This window comes from Ascidiella aspersa, chromosome 7 (assembly GCF_963924565.1).
Source record: "Ascidiella aspersa chromosome 7, kaAscAspe10.2, whole genome shotgun sequence".
NCBI lineage: Eukaryota > Metazoa > Chordata > Ascidiacea > Phlebobranchia > Ascidiidae > Ascidiella > Ascidiella aspersa.
The window spans coordinates 23,509,554-23,529,082 of NC_139453.1; the positions used below are offsets into that span (position 1 = coordinate 23,509,554).

General features: G+C 36.2%; 1 protein-coding gene across 1 annotated transcript; it reads left to right on the forward strand.

Moving 5' to 3' along the window:
- Window positions 1-1,239: 1,239 nt before the first annotated feature.
- Window positions 1,240-19,245, forward strand: LOC146138538 (uncharacterized). The gene is made up of 26 exons (XM_083394595.1): window positions 1,240-1,346; window positions 2,161-2,256; window positions 2,401-2,565; window positions 2,760-2,861; window positions 3,588-3,731; window positions 4,229-4,322; window positions 4,483-4,593; window positions 5,138-5,283; window positions 5,680-5,767; window positions 6,007-6,105; window positions 6,340-6,548; window positions 7,031-7,184; window positions 7,759-7,917; window positions 8,141-8,277; window positions 8,786-9,385; window positions 9,976-10,173; window positions 10,803-10,881; window positions 11,162-11,296; window positions 12,022-12,202; window positions 13,091-13,418; window positions 14,365-14,539; window positions 15,047-15,163; window positions 15,326-15,451; window positions 16,182-16,573; window positions 17,421-17,616; window positions 18,737-19,245. Exons 1-26 carry the CDS (start codon window positions 1,305-1,307, stop codon window positions 18,847-18,849), a joined length of 4,386 nt encoding a protein of 1,461 aa, XP_083250721.1. The 5' UTR covers window positions 1,240-1,304; the 3' UTR covers window positions 18,850-19,245.
- Window positions 19,246-19,529: the final 284 nt, after the last annotated feature.

Consider the following 19,529-nt stretch of genomic DNA (forward strand, 5'->3'; position numbering starts at 1 on the left):
CTCCAGTGCTAGCCACCTATGCAAAAGTAGCATTAGCTAAAATCCCAGAAGCTAGGTGGTGTTCATAAAAGCAGACAGCTGCTGCGAATACCTCAACGAGTCAACACTACTTGTCAACATCTTTATTTCAATTGTGATGAATCATAAGTCAAACAAATGTTTTTAATGAAGCTTTTTAAATTTTTTTTTAGGTTTTGAACTGTATAGGGGAAAACCCAATGTTTTCCACATTCACATAGAATACTAGCAAATCTTTACAGAATAGTATTTATCGAAAATGAATGATTTTTTGCTGATGTTTACCGTTTATGTGTCCATATCCTTTTTTTAATATCCATTTTAAATTTTCTTATCACTTATTTTCTTGACGATTTTTAAGACTTTGGTTAAAGCTTGCAGCCTTCTTCGTTAATCTATTAGTAAAAGCGGCGCTGGTCTAGAATCCTACCACAGTTCTAAAATCAACGCACAAAATTTGAGTTAGGGTGCGGGTTAGCGTTCGGGTGTGGGTTGGTCAAGTATTATTATATTCTTTGTTTAATAATAATACTTGACCCAAACGCTAACCCGCACCCTAACCCTAATGGTGTTTCGTTGTGGTAGGATTCTAGACCAGCGCCGTAAAAGCTTCTTTTTTTTCGATCATATATATTATGTTCACACTTTTTAGCCTATGCAATATATTGCATAAAACACGTTAAAATGTTTTTCACTAAAATTTTGAGCGATTGTTTGGAATCCTACCACAACGAACATTATTTGGGTTAGGGTGCGGGTTAGCGTATGGGAGGTTGGGTCCTGATTGCAATCCATTGCCTTCCCGCTGAAGATGTTTGGCGTGGAATGCTTTGCTTGCCAAAAATTACGACAGTGACGTTATTTGGCGTTATATGTCACAGGAGTTGTCGTTTTTGGCGTATATATTGTCTTACTTTGGCGTAGGATTTAACCGAAAAAATTTGGCGTAAATCTCTGGCGGTCACAAATTATGGAATACAGTCAGTCTGTCAGGGCTTAGGTCAAGTAATATTATTGAATAATAAATATATTAATACGTGATCCACCCAAACCCTAACCAACAACCTAAGCCAAATATTGTTCGTTGCTTTAATAATTTATTCAACACTTGGGTAGGATTCTAGACCAGGGCCAAATTTTGGTTTTAAGCTAATCAAAATTATATTTTTATTGCACTTACTACTCCAAACGTTCAATGAAATAAATTTGTTTGCTGGTAGAGTTTGGTAACCTAGCAGTGATTCATAGTTTTTTTTTTGTGATAACTACACCCAAAACCTACTGGAATGGAGGAAGCTGATACGTTGACAAATGGTCCAGTAAACACGGTAATGTTTATATATACTATGACTATAATTTACAAACTTAATATTTCAGGTTCTGTACATTTAGCGACAAAAAGAGATTGTCGATACTTTTTGTAATTGTAAGTTTACTTGGCCTGGTTTACAATTTTACCATAGACTTTAAATTATTAAATCAACGTACATTGCATGGGTTAGGGTGAATCAAGTTTTACTATATTTATACTCCCAGTTTTCCACTTGGCAAATGGTTTCATAAATGTATTTCATTACTGATATAAAAGGTGTTAGCATTCTAGACCAGAGCCATTTACTTTGCTATACTTCAAAATATCTCAGTAGGCCAGGACTGGTTTGGTTTGCCGGACTCGGGCCTCGAGTAAGACCGCGTAAAACTATCCAAGTCCAGAGTCTGACGTGCACATGCGCAGTATAAAATTGTTTATCTGTTAAGGCGGCAAAATGTAAGTTGTAAATTTGAAAAGCAAATGTGAAATATTTTTAAACCATGTAATGCGGGTGGATCAATTATGACACCAATATGAGTGGATTGCAGAAAATCTACCTTAATTTAGTTGCGTAATATAAATGGGTAAAATACAGGCTGTAGAGTCGGTGCTGGACTCGGAACTCGACAAAATCCTACGTTTGGCCGGACTCGGACTACTCTGGTGTATTTTTTTGGCCAGAGTTGGACTCGGGTTTTTTTAACCGACTCCACAGCCCTGCAGTAGGCAGGTTGAAATTATTTCTTTATAAGTTTGATGCTTTCTTGATATGATTGACTTAAGCATCACTTAAATTGCATAATTGTAAAATATCTCATATTATTTTTAAGGAATCACTACCTTCTGGAAACAGCTGGGACCAGCCATGGAGCAGCCAAGAAATCAGAAAAAATGCTGAACATTGGACATTAGCAGCTGATGCTGGGGTATCCACACTTATCTTTGTGTATTAAATAACTGCTAACTGGTATACGTTGCTTTAGTTAAAATAAATTTCAACAATCTACTTGAATATTTACCTATTGCCATTGACTTAACCTGTTGCGAAATCTGTGTATGTGTTTGTATAGCTACTGAAGCGCATGCAGGAATTTGCATCGAAACTAACATCCCGTGCCCAAGAAACCTCGAGGCTCTTGTCTGATGTTTCCCATGAAACTAGTCTCACTGATGCCACAATACAAAGTGTCACAGACTACTTTCTTACTTTAAGCGACACTCAATTTATCGAAAATGTAAGTATATATATATTTTTTTTTGGTTTTCATTTAAATATATCTTTGCTGTACAATATTTAAAACCGTTTAACCTTGTTGTTTTACCGAACCAATTTTGAACCATACTGACACCTAAAGTAATCCCATTTTATTTACAATTTTGCTGATTTGTTTAGAAATTGGAAGTTAAATATTATATACAACATTTTCAGAGAGTGTATGATGAAGATGTTGCAGAAGAAGAAGCTGAAAATGTAAACAAGGAAATTAAAGAGAAAACCAAAGAAGAAAGAGAAGCAGAGCTCATTCCAAAAGTAAAATGTTATGACAAGCATTGTTTTTGCATTTAGCACACATTGATCAAAATCCGAAAGAAAAACTTTGATTCCCATCAAAAGGAATTAGGTTATTTGGAAGCATGCTAGGGCAATATTGTTGTGTTTTTATAATTTTTTTGTGACTTAGTCTGATTTAATTAGCAGATCTCAAGTCAGTTGTTTTAAATGTACGCCATTGTGTGTTTGGTTGGCCGTAAAATAACTAATAGGAATGGCTTCTGTTTGTTACAAGTGGTCATACTTGTATTACAACCTTTGCACTTCCAAAACAATTTTCATTACTTAGAGCACTGGTTCTTAACCGGGGTTTGATCAAACCCTTGGGGTTCAAAACAGCTGTTTCAAGGGTTCGGTAAGACTGCCCTCTGAAATATAAATTCTGTTATTTCAAGCTAAATTCAAATCAGGTGTAAAAAATTGAAAGTTTGGCCATTTTAACCTATATAAATGCCAGTTTATAATTTAAATATGCCCAGTTTCAGCTGCTAGGAGGAAGAAACAAATGAACAAAAATTTGGGGCTCGACGAACGCTCTTAGAATAACACACCTGTTCGACAGGTTAAGAAAGGTTGAGAACCACTGACTTAGAGTATGCTAAGAGGAATATTTATGTCTATCCTACTGAAAACTGTAACCTAAAATACTCTATTTTCTATTAGATCTTGCAAAGCTAAATTGAATGCGGTTTTAATTCTCTTCAGATAAAGGATGCTGTTAAGTTTGGTTTGGACGTGCTGGAGGACTCTTATGATGTACTTGACATCCGGGCGGGTGATTCCGACATTGACTCTGATGACGAGGATGACACTGACCTTGATCCCGATGAGGTCCTACTCGAGCCAAAGGTTTAAAAATAATAATTTAACAAATATTTTTGAAAAAAATAGGTTTAGTGAAACATGTGAGTTAGTAATACATTCACCTGTTTGCATGTATTTCCAATTTTTTTTTTTTAGAATTGTAAGGTTTGAACCAGTGTTTCCTTTAATTTTGACCACATGTGGTTTTGTTCGTATGTAGCATGAATTAAAAAAATGTAAATTTGTATAGTGATTGTATGGGCTCCAAAACAATTAACTTTTGAAATCTTAAAAAAAAATAACATTTAACTTTTATTTCTGCGAGCACACCATTTAAAAGAGTAGGCAATTGCCCAACATTTTGCCCATTTGTGATAAACATGCACTTAGTAGAAATGTTCAAAACTTTTATGTGTTGAATTTGCCTGATTAGAAAAGTTGCTTTAAAGAAAATTGAATGAGAATAACCCTATTCTTTAAAGTATTTTTAACACCCAAGCATTTCTTATCCACTACCTTCATTTGCTGTCCTGTATTTATAGGATCCTTACGTTATCCGACCACTACCTCACTTGATCGGAAGTCGAGCATTTCACCAGGAGCCTGATGTCGGTGTTGGCGACCTTCCAAGTTCTGGTACATACTTATGAATATAAATATAACTAATGTTATATTGTACATTGAAGTTTTCTGCTTAATTTGAATGTACACATTTTCAACCAAGTATCCTGGTTTGAATTCCAATCTGCTTTTTGTCCATCGCAGTGGATAAAATTTTTATTTTCTTATGTTAAAGATGAAGCAGACAGTGAAGTCGGCTCCATCAGTGATTCGGAAGATGAAATTGAAAAACCGGCCACAGTGTCTGAAGTCTCATCTTCTGACTACAGTGAAGACGACTTATCAGGTGTGGCAAATTTTTGATGAAAATGCTGGAAGTATGGTTGCTCATAGGAATGTCGAATACCTGACATTTTATCTTGATACCGATACCCCATATTTTTGGCAAAAAATTTTGCTATCTGATCCGTTGCCAAATGACGTCATTACTATGCTCAAACAAGTAAAATAAATAAAATTAGATTATCAAAGGTAATTTTTTCAGGTTTTTAGGCCAAAATTTTCTCTATCGGTAAAACATTTAGTTACCTTGTTTTCATAACCTGCTATTTTGATTAATTTAAAGTAGAATCTCTCGGCTGGATGACAAATAATGTCTAAAATTGGTTTTAATTATTTGGTATTGGATGGGCTCTGATACCAACCTAGTATCAAACGAATACCGATACTTTCACCCAAAGACAAGTTATGCGATTAGATCCGATACTATCAGACTTTAGTTGCAAGGTAACGTTTTTCTTTATATATACTGCATTTTTTATCCATATATGACAAAAATTTTCAATTTTTCTCCTACAGCCTAATTATTGTTGTTACATACACTTTGTTAGATGTGAGCAGTGAAGAAGATTTGGAAGACGTCCCCATAAAGCGCAAGAAAACAGCAACGACTGCAACATCCAGTGACGATTATTCCTCCAGTGATAACGAAGTCATGGTCAAAAAGAAGGTCGTCAGCGATTCCGATGAATCTGAGGTTTGTTTAATAACTTGATTAACAAAAAATAAGTCTTAAGTTTAACAATTTATGACTGTAAAATAAGTGTTGACAATTTAAACTATTTTTTCAGTAGCAAAGTTAAAGGCTACTTGCATATCGTTGATTAGAATAGTGGCCAAATAGTCAAAGACTAAGAGCCATATTTTTTACTCTTACGGCATTTTTCACAGGTTAATAGGGTATTTTGTCGTAATGCACGTTTTGCATAAAATTACTACAAAAAATAGATTGTGTTTAGGTAAAGCATTTGTTTTTGTTAAATATTCGTTTTGTAATTCTTCTGTAAGGAAACTGGACCAGATAACATGTAACATTGTAACACTATCACTTTACAGGATATTCTAGCTTAGATTGTTCAATTTTGTGTTTCAGCCGGCCAAAACACATAGTCGAACATCCAGCCAGCTGTCTAAAAAGAAAACAAAGCACGCTAAAAAGAAATCAAGACAACCTGAACCAGGTGAACATCAGTAATTCTGTAATAGTAAAGCAACTTGGCAATATTCCTAGTTTTCCTTTCTGTTTGCCAACTGTTAAGGTGCTAATTTTATTGTTTTGAATATAGTAAACTATGGAACACTAAACACGGATCTGTTCATCATCTTTAGTAGAAAAAGATTATTTATTTGGGCCACTCTTTTTTTACTGATGATAATAAGCTATGTTTTTAAAACTTGGTTGTGAAATATTTTGTTCCAGACATGTTCGGAGATGATGAAGAACAAGATGACGACTTGTTCGGTCCGTCCAAAGGACTGTTTGGTGGCGGTAAGGGGTTGTTTGGACCCCCCAAAGGAGGTTTGAGCCTGAATTTTGTTTCTTTTACCTTTTTACAAATGTAAGAAATACTAAAAACAATTGCTTTGAGATGCATAGCAATCTTTTTTAAAAAGCGTTTTATCAAAAACTGTTCGATCTGTTTCTGCCAGTTTTATTTTGCATTCCTGCAATCCAACTATTCTTTGCTTGCTTTCGAAGTGACTGCTGTACAAATGAATAGGATAAAGGAACTGTCTCCCACTTGTGTTTAAGGTTTGTTTGAGGGCGTGGAAACCTTCGACAGCGATGAATCCGACAAGGACGACACCAGCGACTTTTCCGACGCGGAGAAGAGTGATAAAGTGGTGGAAGCACAACCTCAAAAGGAAGAGAAAAAAGCTGACCCGAACAAGTCTAAAAAGAAGCCGCCCACTGGTGGAATATCACTCTTTGGTGGAGCTATCCGAAAGGGATTCTTTAATGTATGTTGGGATTTTGTTCCAGATTTTAGTAAATATTTCCTAAGGAAAAATTATGGAATATAACGATGGTAAATTAATCCTAATATATTCAAAAAAGTATTTATAAAAATAAAAGTATATATAAAAATCAACAACGAGACTGCGACTTCTGATTAATTGGTAGATTATTGTTCTTTGGTGGGGCTATCCGAAAGGGATTCTTTAATGTATGTTGGTATTTTGTTCCTGATTTTAGTAAAATATTTATTTTAAAAGGAAAAATTGAAAAATTAATTCTAATATTTTGCAAAAAACAAATTTCAAAAATAAAATTAGATAAAAAAACAATGTAATTGCAACTTCTGGGTAAATAACCCTTAATGTCATCAGCGCTTTCAATTTACTACAAATCGAGCGATTTATTAATTACTTTTACGTGCAAATTATACATTATCCATTAGCAACGCTGTGAGAAAAACTGAATTCAAACGTTACGCATAAAGGGCGAAGAAAAATCCGAATCAGAAAAGGAAGACGATTGGGAATCTGAAAGCGAACAGCCTCCCCCCAAAGCCAAGTCTTCTGGTGGTTTGTTTGACGAAAGTGGCAGTGATGATGAGGACCTTTTTGCCGCCGAGGCAAAACCTTTAAAAAAAGGTCGGTTCATGTATGGGCTATTATATTGCTTGGTAGTGTTTTCGCCACAATTTGTATTTGTCTGAATTTATTATTTCCGGGTATTTTTATTAATATTGACGTGCTCTACGAAGTAGAAACACGTATAAAATGTTAAATATTTATTTATTCAGATAGAAGCTGTAGGTCGATTTGTTTTGTTCCAAAAGTAGCGAAGTTTTACAAATTTACTGCTCAAGCTAAATCAGAACCAACCCACATATACCTAAAAAGGGAAAATTTGTTTAAGTAGCCTACTATTATTTGCTATAAATTTATTCATTACATTTGTTTTTGTCTGAATTACTATTTTTCGTTTATTTATATAGCTTCTTGCGGTCTTTAGTAAAAATAAAACATGTATTCAATGTAAATATTTATTTTAATTCATGCTAATGGTAAATTTAATTTGTAAAAGGAGAGTTTTAGAAAACTCTTACATGTTAAATTGACCATCAGCATCCATCCAAATTGATATTTACATTGCATGGATGTATTTTTTAACCTACTACAATAAATATAAACTTAAAATCATTTCTTTCGTTACTCGTTTTAGCTACTCCTGCGCCCAAAAAAACAGTGGAAAAAAAAGCTTCACCCAAGCCTGCTGCAAAGAGCATCTCGAAACCTGTCGCCAAAAGCGGTGGCCTATTTAATGACGACAGTGAAAATGACGACGACGGTGCAGACTTGTTCGAGGCTCCCAAACCTAAAGGTGTGCAATTTTTTTTCTGAATATAAATACATCATGGTCGGTTAAACACCACCACATTTAAAGGTTAAAGTGTTGTGAAACTAATTTCCTCGCAAGCCAGTGGGCGACTAAACCAAAAACGCCTTTTTTTACCTTTTTTACGTTGATTGTGTGTGGTAATCCGTCCTCTTAAAAATTCTGACCTGCCTCTGCTTAAATTTATTTTAAAATTTATTGTTTTCAGAGCCAACTAAAAAGCCTGCAGTTAAGGCTCCCGTAGGCGGTGTTTCCTTGTTTGGCGCTGAAGGCTCCAAGCTTCAGAAAGCCCTAAACAAGAGCACCATCCAGCGGCGGGAATCCATGTCAAGCTCAAGCAACGACGTAAGACCAATTGAACAATTCACGTGCTAATTTTATTTTGTAATTTATGACAGTTTACATTAATATACCGCCATTACAAGTATTCTATGCCTCTATGGGACATTTTTATATTTAGACAGAGTCTAATTTAAATCATAAATCATTTCACTCACGTAAACAGCTTTTACTTTGTAATTTATGACAGTTTACATTAATTTGAAATATTCGCAATAACAAACATTTCATGGTACATTTTTCTATTTTGCTCAAAACCTAATTTATAACATAAATTATTTTTCACTTATCAAACAGACTAAGTTTGTGTTGCTCATATCGGCATTGGCTATAGTTTCTGAAATGGTGTAATTTAAACCTTTTTTATTATTTTTTACCTAATTATTTTTTCTCTTAATTCTTAATTTTCTCGAAACATGCCTGTGTTGCATTATCCTGCTTTCGTAATTTCATTGCGACATTTACATTTAATCATGATTGATTTACCATTACTGTAATTGTTTATGATTGATAGCCGACCAACGCTAATCCAGCTGCCAGCAAAAAATCGAACGCCGACAAAAAGCAATCTCTGTTTTCGGAAAGTGACGACGAAGGCGGCGAAAAGCTATTTAATTCTTCGGCAATAGCAAAAGTAAAGCCGAAATTGCAGGCTCCCAGCTCTAAATCATCCAGCCTTTTTGGCGATTCTGACAGCAGTGGCGACGACCTGTTTTCTGCGGCCAAACGGAGCAAAACGAAATCCCTGCTGAAAACCGACAAGTTAAAATCGACTTCGAAAACCTCCCTCAATTCCCAGGGCTCCGCAAAAAGCGGCGGCAAAACTGTGGCGAAGTCGAAAGGAAATTCGTTATTTTCCGACGACGATACCAGTGATTTGTTTTCGCAATCAACTCAATCAAAACCCAAACCAAAAACTGTTTCTTCACTTTTAAATACGCCGTCATCCGACAGACATGTCGCCGGTAAAACTGGGAAGCCTGAAATAACGGCAACCTCAAAGTCTGGCGGTAACCTTTTTAACGATTCAGAATCGGATGAATTTGACGATTTGTTTTCCGGAAAAACAATCAAAAAATCGAATGTAATTTCCATTAAAAAGGAACCAACTTTGGTGCGTATATAAATTGCAGCTAATCAATTTGATAAAATAGTGCTTAGCAATTATTATTATCTGCAATAGCAAAGCAATAATTCCTGGATGTAGACAGACACCTTTTTTCAATATTTGTATTTGTTATTACCTTAAACTTAATTTGTTTTGTTAATTGTCAGTTCAAGTTTTTAACTTTATCGTTAGAAGGCCGCCTTTAAATGAAAGTTTTTTTTACTATGTCATCCCATTTGATTTTGATTTCATATCAAGTCATTAAATTTCCTTTAAGCCTGCACACCATTTTTCCTTTCAATGCATATTTAATTTGAATAGATATCAATTAATTTAAATTGCTCGATAAAGGTAATTTATTTCAAGTATGAAACCCTCATTCTTATTTGCCTCGATTTGACACACAAGCCACAATGAGGAACGTTGTTGTTTTAATTTTTTTTCGTTACACTTGAACAAAAAACAGAAACTGACGAGAATAAAAAAGTAGCACCAATCAAGAGGCGACAGGCTGGTCTAAAGGCCATAGCTCACTTAACCTATTCATCTGCGAGTTTTTTGCTTTTTTAAATTAACCGCCCTTCAATCTACGTCAGAGCGACGGCGGTTTGTTTTCGTCCAAACCGCCTCCATTGGGGGCGCCAGAGAGCGACAAGTCGTCCGACGATTTTCCGGTCGTTGCCAAGACAACCACAGCTCCCTCTGGTGGCCTGTTTGGCGACAGCGAAAGCGAGGAAGACGATTTGTTCGTCAGCAAACCGAAAAAGACTGTGGCCGCAAAACCAGCTAAAAAAGTGAGCGTTTATATGACTTACTAATAAAAATATATCAACCTGTTAACGTTTGGGTCTTAAGGCTTGTTTACACTACAGCTGCACTGAGCTGAGCTGGGCGTGAAATTGTTTTCACTACAGCTGCGCTGGGCGTAAAAATCGCTCCAAAACGTAACGCTTTTCTATAGCTGCACGGGGCTTGCGTTTAGCAAAGCGAGAAACGCTTGCCACAATATAATTTTAATGGAAATTACGATTTGCTGAGCTCAGTGTAGCTCTAGTGTAAACGGGCCTTTAGTGTAGTGTTACTGGAATCGTTAACTCTTGCAATTTAATTTGCTGATTTGAAAATATATACGGTTTAGTGTCAAGTGCTTTTGGGTACTGTAAAAAAACGTTTGGTTTAAAAATCTCTCATTGATTGCAGCAATAGAATATCCGTTTTATTAAACTTGGCTAAAAGAATTGCAGGCGAGTTCTTTAAAAGTTTAGCAACCACAAAATATGTTTTTTTGGAAATATCAGATATTAAGGGATTAAATAAAAACACATTCGACTTGCTCTCCGATTTTCAAGACAACATTGTCAAAAATACCCGTAGGTTTTTTGTTGTTTATGCAGTCGCTTAAAGAAAGGTTTTTTATTTACAGCTGGAAACAAAGAAAAAAGACGCAAGCCCGAAGCCAGCTCCAAAAACGATAGAAAAGGCCAAAAAGAAGCCACCAAAAAGTACTGTAGACCATTTAATGTTTTTTATTGGAGAAACTTTGTGACCAAGTTCACTTTACCCCTGATGATAATATCATGTACCTAATGTAATGTCATCACTCAACTTTTTTTTGAATTGTAATAGCGCTTTTGTATGGCATGGTAGAAATTTTTAGTGTAAAATGAGTTCGACGCTTACAAATTTATTGATGATATTACACTGTTTAATTGGGTCCTGTCGTTATTTTGTTCCTCTTATATTCACCTTAGGCATAAGACTTTCGTTATTATTTCTGTTCAGAAACTAGTCTTTTTGACGATGAAGAATCTGACGCCGACGACAACGAAGATCTGTTTTCGAAGCCAGTTCAGAAAAAGCAAGAAACAAAATCATCGCCGCTCTTTGAAGACGATTCTAGCAATGTAGAAATACCTGGTAATTAACTGTACTTTTTTGTGACCAGCTTTTGCCGATAGCTTATCGTTCACTATGGGTCGAAAGCGGGCCAAAGTTTAATTATTAATTAAAGTCAAAAATGCTTTGGCAGAAAAAGGTTATATTTTGGTGGTCATTTGTCCGAAAAATCAACGCTAAACTCTCGCGACTTTTGATTCGATAGCAAAGCATCTTAGCTTATTTTAAAATTTTATTATCAGAAATAGTCGGTTGTATCTTCTTTTTACCCTATTATTACTTTTTACGTGTTATTGGTTACGAAACATCCGTGAACTGTTGGTTTGGGCTGTTAAAAATCTATAACCTATTAAGCTATTATACGCTGTGAGCGTTGGCAGTTTAAAACCCCGAATTACAATTTACATATTCACTACCCAGTGCCCCTCGTTTGTACAATAATAATTTAGCTTGCTGTAAACTCACCTAATTTTAATTTTGAAGCGATGATTTTGCTTCACAGCCGAACGATTGTAAGTAGAGATTCTGGGTAAAAAATGTTTTCTTTTTTAATTTTTGCAAGTACGAGAAAGTTTAAGCTATAACGCAAAGTTGTAAATTAAATTGGAGATTTGTTCAGGTTTACTCCCAAAGTTCAAATGTCCCAATGTGACCGCGGGCTACCGTTAATTTACTCCACAATGAACACCTTTTTATTAGAACGATTTTGATTAGCTGGTCTTACGTCAAATTTGACTCTGTTTTAGTCGACAAAGAAGTCCCTCCCGCAGCTAATGGAGCTGAGGATCTTTTCAATGAGGTTGAACCACCAAGTGAGGAGGAAGAAAAAAAAGAGGAAGAACCCGCCCCAAAGAAGAAGTTCGCAGGAGCCGTTTCGATGTTTGGCGCCGGGGGAAGCGAACTACTGGCCGCCATTCAAAAGAAGAGGTTCGAAAAAATTTTTATTTGCGTATGAACAATTTTAATCGTCAATTTGTAAATTCATGATTATATTGAATTAAAACTTGCTTCGCAAGTCGGTCAAGTTTCTAACCTTTAGAAAGAAATTACAGTCGTCGATAATGCTGGCACGCCGTCTGCGAATTTTCGTACTACAAATTTTGTCTTCCAATAATTAACCCGCTACGTTTAATTTCGATGAATATACAATAAATACATAATCCTTGTACGACCGGCCCGACTGCTTACCAGACTACTTAATGCGTGATTTTTTTTTGCGAAGCTAGTTTGTTTAATTCTGTACAGTTGCGCAAGTGTGTATCGTTAGCGATTTATGCAGTAGGCTATTTGGGGGTCTTCAGTCTGGCGCTTAAAATAATTTGTCGCAAATTTAGACCAGTATAGGTCTGACAGCCAGAATATGTTTTTGCTTTATGCATTCGCCTGTCGTGCAAGTGGGTGTCAATCAGCACTTTCCCGCGGCGAATAAAACTCTCACTGAGCCGGCGAGTGCAAAATCCAAACCCTGAAAATTACGAAATTTTTTCCCCTGTCAATCATAGCTATAGGCGTTCGTGTTTTAATGAATTGCTGGACTAATTTCTTGACTCTGTCCTTTTAATAGGGAAACAGCGATTTCGCCTAAAAAAACCCGCTATGTATGAAGATAAAAACTTGTTTTTGGTTTAATTCTTTTCTCTCGAGGTAAATAGATGTATCCTGCAAACAGAAGTTCAATGTTTGCAATCGCTTCTACAGCCGAATGAGTTCCGCCATTCATTGTGGCAATTCAAAGTTATCAAAAAGTTACTTTCTTTGTGCTATACAGTATACACAATCATTGACGTTTAGCGTTATCGAGTAAATTCTTTGCAGGTCATCTTCCCAACAATCGAACAAGCGCGATTCCGAGAGCGACTCAAACCCGTCAGCCCTTGTCATTAACGATACAACAAAAGCAACTTCGCCAGAAACGCCCAACAATACTAACACGCCCCTTGAGACTCCGGCCGTCAAAGCAACAAGCAAGCCCGCCATGCCGCAAATCAAGAAGTTTGTCCCAAAGGCAGCGTCTTCCAATGAAGAGAAATCTCCCTCGTCCAACGCAACAGCCAAACCCTTCCTACCTGTGTCGGCAAGCGCACCCAAGGTTTCCAAAGTTTCGGCCCCGTCCAAAGCGCCTTCGGCTATTGGAAAACTCCAGGTATACTGTGTGCAATCTACTTTGTTTTTGTTCAGGTGTCACCGAACTTTTTTCATAAAGGGCCGGATACTTCAAACCAGAACTAAAATTACTGTTTTGAAGTCATTGCGAATATATGCCGCGGGCCCCTGCTAGTTGTGCGTTGGCGGAAATTAAAGGCTGTATTGATAATTGTTTTTGCATAGTGGTAGCAGTTTGGTGATGCGGTCTTGCAATATTAGGTTTGGTGGACGTCTTTCTACCAAACTAGAAAATTCTTTGAAGTGTTGTGGCATTGAAAGAATAACATTAAATATCTAAAAAAAAAACATAAAAATAAACGGAACAAGTCCGACTAGGTTGAAAAGTTTGTATTTAAAAAAATGAAACGAAAAATCTTCTGCGACTTAAACTTTCCTGTCGTTGACCAAGACAGGAAAGTCTAAAAAATGTTTACTCCCATTTGAAGTCATTGTCGTCATTTACATGTAAGGGCGAGGGCATATCTTCATATTTATCACATTCAATTTGCCGTTGTCAATTTCTTCCAAGTCAGCCTTGCGAATAGTTTCAATCTTAATTTCAAAACCCTAATGCAGGGGTTCTCAACCAGTGGGCCATGGCTCACTGCTTGGCCATAAGAACATTTAAGGTGGGCCACAGACCAATTTAAAAAAGCTAGATTTAGTTTCATTTGTGTCACTATATTTAATTTTACACGAATAATGGCTTGGGGAGGAAATAAAAAGGAATGTAAATTTATTGTTCAGCTGGAAGCACGTCACTAATGCACGGTTGAATAAATAATCTGTTTTGAAATATGTTCTGCTGTGTTTTGTTCTAAACCTATTTTACAGTTTTTTCTTTCATAAAACTATTGGGCCACGGAATTTTTTTGCAACGTAAATGGGCCACGAAGGAAAAAAGGTTGAGAACCACTGGCCTAATATCTTCCCTCACTGCGCAGAGCAAGATGATGATCAATCCGAGCGCCCTCCTTCCCGGAGCGGCTCCCACCATAAAGTCCTCGGTTGACGTGGATGCTCCACTGGAGAGCGCCACCAAGACGAGAGCGCGGCAGACTGGGAAGAGGCCACCGACCAGGAGGGCAAGAAGACAGGTTGCAGGAGCCTCAAGCCAAGGTCTGGTGCATTTTGTGTTTTTTTATTTATATTTATATAATTGGTTTAATATTGGACATTGAATAGGTTTCCAAGATACTTTTTTTGCCGGCATTTATATATACAAAAAAATGTATAAAACAATTGGCAGAGTTAATTTTTCGAAAGCAATTCGAATGTAATGCAATGCCAGACAAATAAAATATTATTTAAACACTCACGAATTATTTTTTTTACTTTTGATTTATTCAGTTAATTTTTAATACTCAGACTTGTTTTGACGATCGTGGTATTAATAGATAATTTGCCGATCTGTTTTTTTTCAACATTCGCATTTGACGCAATAAATATAAAAAAAGTCGCAACATAACACTCTTTAATAAGAAATTTCGGTGAGATGCCTAAAAATGAATTTAAAAATAAACGACCTTTTATATCTATTAAAAATACACATCTATTAAGAATCCTTGTCTGGAATTTTGCAAAAGTGTACCCTTACAAACTTTTACAATAGTTTTTTTTCCCCAGATCTCCCGACCTCTTCGCCATTTTCTGAAACCCCAGCACCAGTAGTTACTGGAGAAGCCACGACAACGAAAAAGAAGCCAGAACCAAAACCCGAATCTTCCACTGATGATTTCCTTGGTAAAAAAGTTTCCACCTCTTTTATTGTAAAGGAGACAGACAACCTTAACACTCGGTGGTTTATTCAGTTTAACTTTTTAGGATATAGCAATTTTTACGGTTTTTTTACGTTTTTTAGTTTTTTTTAATGTTGAAAATAAACCCGTGATTGTTTTTTTGCAGATTCTCTCTTGTCGCCCTCTTCTTCAAAATCAGCGCCAGCGAAAGCGAAAAGTTCACCAAAGATAACGGCGAAAAAGTCACCGAAAGTTGCTGCGAAAAAATCGAAGGACCTGCCCAGCATATTCGGTTAGATTGCGTTTTCCTGGACTTTTTGTCAGGAAAGGGAAACTTAAATGCAATAATTTTCTACAGTACAATTTCTAGTTTAAACAGTTTCACGGCAAATATTTCAATTTTGAGCGAATCACCAATAAAAATTCTTTTGGACCGATCAAATAAAATAAATTATTCGGGACTTGTTCATAGGTAAATAAAACGATTTTAATAAGTATTCCTTACCACATTGCTCGACATAGGCTGACTAACTTCTGTTATGTTTTTGGTATTCCCTTACAACCCAGTGTTGGCTTAAATCCCAGTCAAGCCATTTGTAAAATAACTTAAGACAGTCAAATATTTTAAATAATAACAAGGCAAGTCCCAGTCAAGTCATTATAAGAGATTGTCATCGCCAATTTAAATCACCGATATAAAAAAGCTATAAACCAAAATTGGTAAACTCTGTCGATTAAGAGCATAATTAAAACTAAAAAAACAAAAAAAAACATGTAACAATCAGATCGTTTTTATATTAAAATGTTAAAAACACTTAATTTCGACCCAATGACTTAAGTCCAAGCCAAGTCGTTTGCCCAAACGACTTAAGTTAAATCAAGTCAAGTCATTCCGCAAAAAATCACTCAAGTCCAAATCAAGTAATTTCGCAAAAACTACTTAAGTTGGAGTGACTTAAGTCAAGTCGTCGACTTAAATCATTACAACCCTGTTTAAACCTAATACGAAGTTATGCTAACAGACGACACGGACGACCTCTTCGCCGCCCCGAAAGCCGACAAAAGCAGCAAGACTTCAAAAACCACAAGCAAAGTGGTCGAGGATCTTTTCGGCGCCGATATCAACCAAGACGAAGATCTGTTCGGCGTCGGAGCGGCACCCAAAAAGTCAACGGCGCCCAAAGAGCAAAAGAAGCCAGTCAATGACGTAACGAGCGATATTTTCGCCGGCGTCGATGACGTCGATTTGTCGGCCGACCTTTTTTCGGCAAAGAGCTCAGGCAAAAACAAGAAGAAAAAACACAACCTTTTTGACGACGATCTGTTCGCTGACGACTTTGACGTGGAAAAGACCGGGGGTTCCCCGAAAGCGAAAACGAAAACGAAAGCACCGAAAGCCAAGGCTGCCCTGGAGGTAAATTATGTTTTTTCACTAATATTTCCCTCCTAAAATATGTGTCACTTGATTTCACTTTCGTTTTACGGTTTTATGTGCTGATATTTTTTCTCCATTATGGTACTAATAAAAAAACTAGACTAGACCAATAAACACTTATCATATTTAAACTGTTGCTACCAGGCATAGCAATATTAATCAAAACACAATTCCTTTGGTAATTGTAATTTTACTTATTATATTAAACGGAAATTTACGAAACTAAACCGTCACTTAAAAAAAACACTATGATTTGATTTGAGCTTCAGGCATGAAATAAGCGATTATAAGCACTTTAATTACAATTTAAATTTGTCTGTAAATTAAAAAAAATGGAACAAATAAAAAGTTTAATAACATGAAAACAAAAATAAGATAAGCCGCTTGAAGAAAATAGTTCGAATTGTACTAAATCTTAACCTGCAGTCAAACGGATATATATTATTTTCAAATGGAGTAAAACTTTTTCATTGACGAACATGTTGATTGAGTTGGCTGATACCTAAACCCTATGTCGAGCCGCACAATTCGATCTAGCCTAAAAAAAATGGTCTTAGAATTTTACTCGCGATTAAACCCATAACCCTAGCACAGGAGTCGGCAACCTTTTTCTAGTCGCTCGCCAAAACCAAACTAGAAAGGTCTCTGCAGGCCGCACAAAATGTTAACTAAGAATTGTGTTATTAAAATGTTAGAACAACTCAATTTTTTGCACTTGAAGACGCGTTTGATTACATTTAAGGAGGCAGTGAATTGTTAACTCAAAGCGCAAATGGACATTATGTGAAGAGATGCCAAGTGAATATTCATGTTTCGTTAAACGCAGGACGACTTTGACGATTTATTCGCCGAACCTTCGCCAAAGGGCGAGAAAAAAAAGAGCGCGAAAAAAGCGGCCGAGAAAAAGGCAAACGACTTGTTCGGCGATGACGACGACGGCGACATTTTCGCCGACTTTGCCCCGTCGAAGAAGACGACAAAGAAGCCCAAGAAAACCGCAGAAGCACCGGAACTCGATGATGGTAGGTGTTTGAAGGGTTATGCTGACGTTTTGTTTGTTTTTGGTGAAGTAAAACGTTAAAATTTCCTAAATAGGGCCCTGGACTGCTGATCAATGTTTTTTTTTAAATTGCCGAGATAGGGTGCTGGTCAATGTTTATGGTAAAGAAAAACGTTAGGATACTGAGATGGGGTGCTGGTCAATGTTTTTGGTGGAGAAAAACGTTAGAATTACTGAGATATGGTGCTGGTCAATCGGAAAGTGTTAAATAACTCCAATAATATAAAACATAAAATCATTTTTTTTAATTTTACAGAAATATATATTCCGTCTTCTGAATAGCTTTGGTTTCAAAATTCGAATGATTCTGCAAAATTTTAAGAAATTATTTTATGTTTTACACCTGTTTTTATAAACATTCTTAACATCATCGAATGCGAAAGCAATATAGTCTGTCTTTGAATTACTAAAAGAGGTTGAATATGCAGTAATCCACTAATATGACTTACCCTCCCACAATAAGTTAAAATAGTATTCCACTTTATGCTACTCCGCGTTTGTCATTTACAGTGCGTCTCCTCATTTACAAACTTGCTGCTACCCAAACGCCAGTCACCTTCCAGCCAAATAAACCGTCCCTTTATTTTTTCCCTTAAGTCGTTTCCCAATTTGTAGTATTGCCTACAATACGTTCACAATGCTTTACAAAAAACAGTTATTGTCGAAGCGCATGAAATAAAATACGAAACTCATAGCTTTTATCCAAAAGCAGTAATCTATGGAACTGAACAAAGTTTGTTTACTATTTCGAATGAACTTTCCAGAATATATTTTGGAACGAAATTTGTTTTGACATAAGTTAGCGTAAAAAGTTTTCTTGCTTGCACTAAAGCAAAAACGATGCAAGATCGAATAGAAGACATTCAAAATTCAACAAAATGCTGTTCCCCCGGTTTTCACTCATATCGGGTTGTGAGCTTGTGAAACGTTTTAAAATCCCATTTACAATATACTGTCAACTTAAAGGCTATGAAGATGATTCATTCACTAAAACTGGCAAACAACATAAAGTTGTGTGTTTTTAGCACCGTCCTCGTTTGGGAAAAATCCTATTGGTTAATGTTGCAACTTTTGTGTTACAGACATCTTTGCCACTGCCTCGGCGCCCGTAAAGAAGACACAGAAAAGCAAAACCAAGCCAAAAGACGACGTCGGTGACATTTTCGACGATCCCCTGAGTGCTCTTATGTCTTAACCGTTCTATACTGAGCGACCGGTTCCTGGCATTTGAATACAATGCTTTTGAATAGTATTCGACGATACAGCTTAGGCTTTTTAAGAGATTTCTAGGTAATAAATCACAGCAAAGATCCTCTCTTAAAATCGTTTGATTTGCATACTAAATTGAAAGTGATTACTTACGGCAACATGGCCGATATATGTCCCTGTTTTTAATTAAAGAAATCATTTCATAATAAAGTATCGAATATTTGATGCTGTTACCTTTACAATCCGTTTTTTCTGTGGGAATCTTTCAAACACGTTATTTGCATTTTGTGTTTTCTGTTACCCAAATTTGGTTGACCTAACAGCAGATGTATATATGGATTCAGAAGAATACACATACCCTGTTTGGTTTTCCACTACTCACCTGGATTTCATTAAAAATGATTTTTTGTTTTGACGATCACATTGCTATTGCAAATCTTGGGCATTTTTTGCAGTAAAAATGCCAAAATTACTTCAATGAATATCGTGTGTGCGGTGCTTGGGTCAAGTGCAATAATAAGTCGACAAATGCGCGCCTACTATATTTTATTTCACGTTGTGCCCGTTTTTTTGGGCAACAAATTGCGGCATTGATTTTACGCTTCATGTGCAGCATCGCTGTAATTCCATTCTTATACGTCACAGTGTTAATTATTGGCGCGATTT

Bases quoted from the DNA above. Each gene is read 5' to 3' on its own strand.
- LOC146138538 (XM_083394595.1), top strand. From the start codon at position 1,305: ATGGAGGAAGCTGATACGTTGACAAATGGTCCAGTAAACACG. The intron at 5,284-5,679 runs GTTTGTTTAATA...TTTGTGTTTCAG, and splicing joins GCGATTCCGATGAATCTGAG to CCGGCCAAAACACATAGTCG. The intron at 7,185-7,758 runs GTCGGTTCATGT...TACTCGTTTTAG, and splicing joins GGCAAAACCTTTAAAAAAAG to CTACTCCTGCGCCCAAAAAA.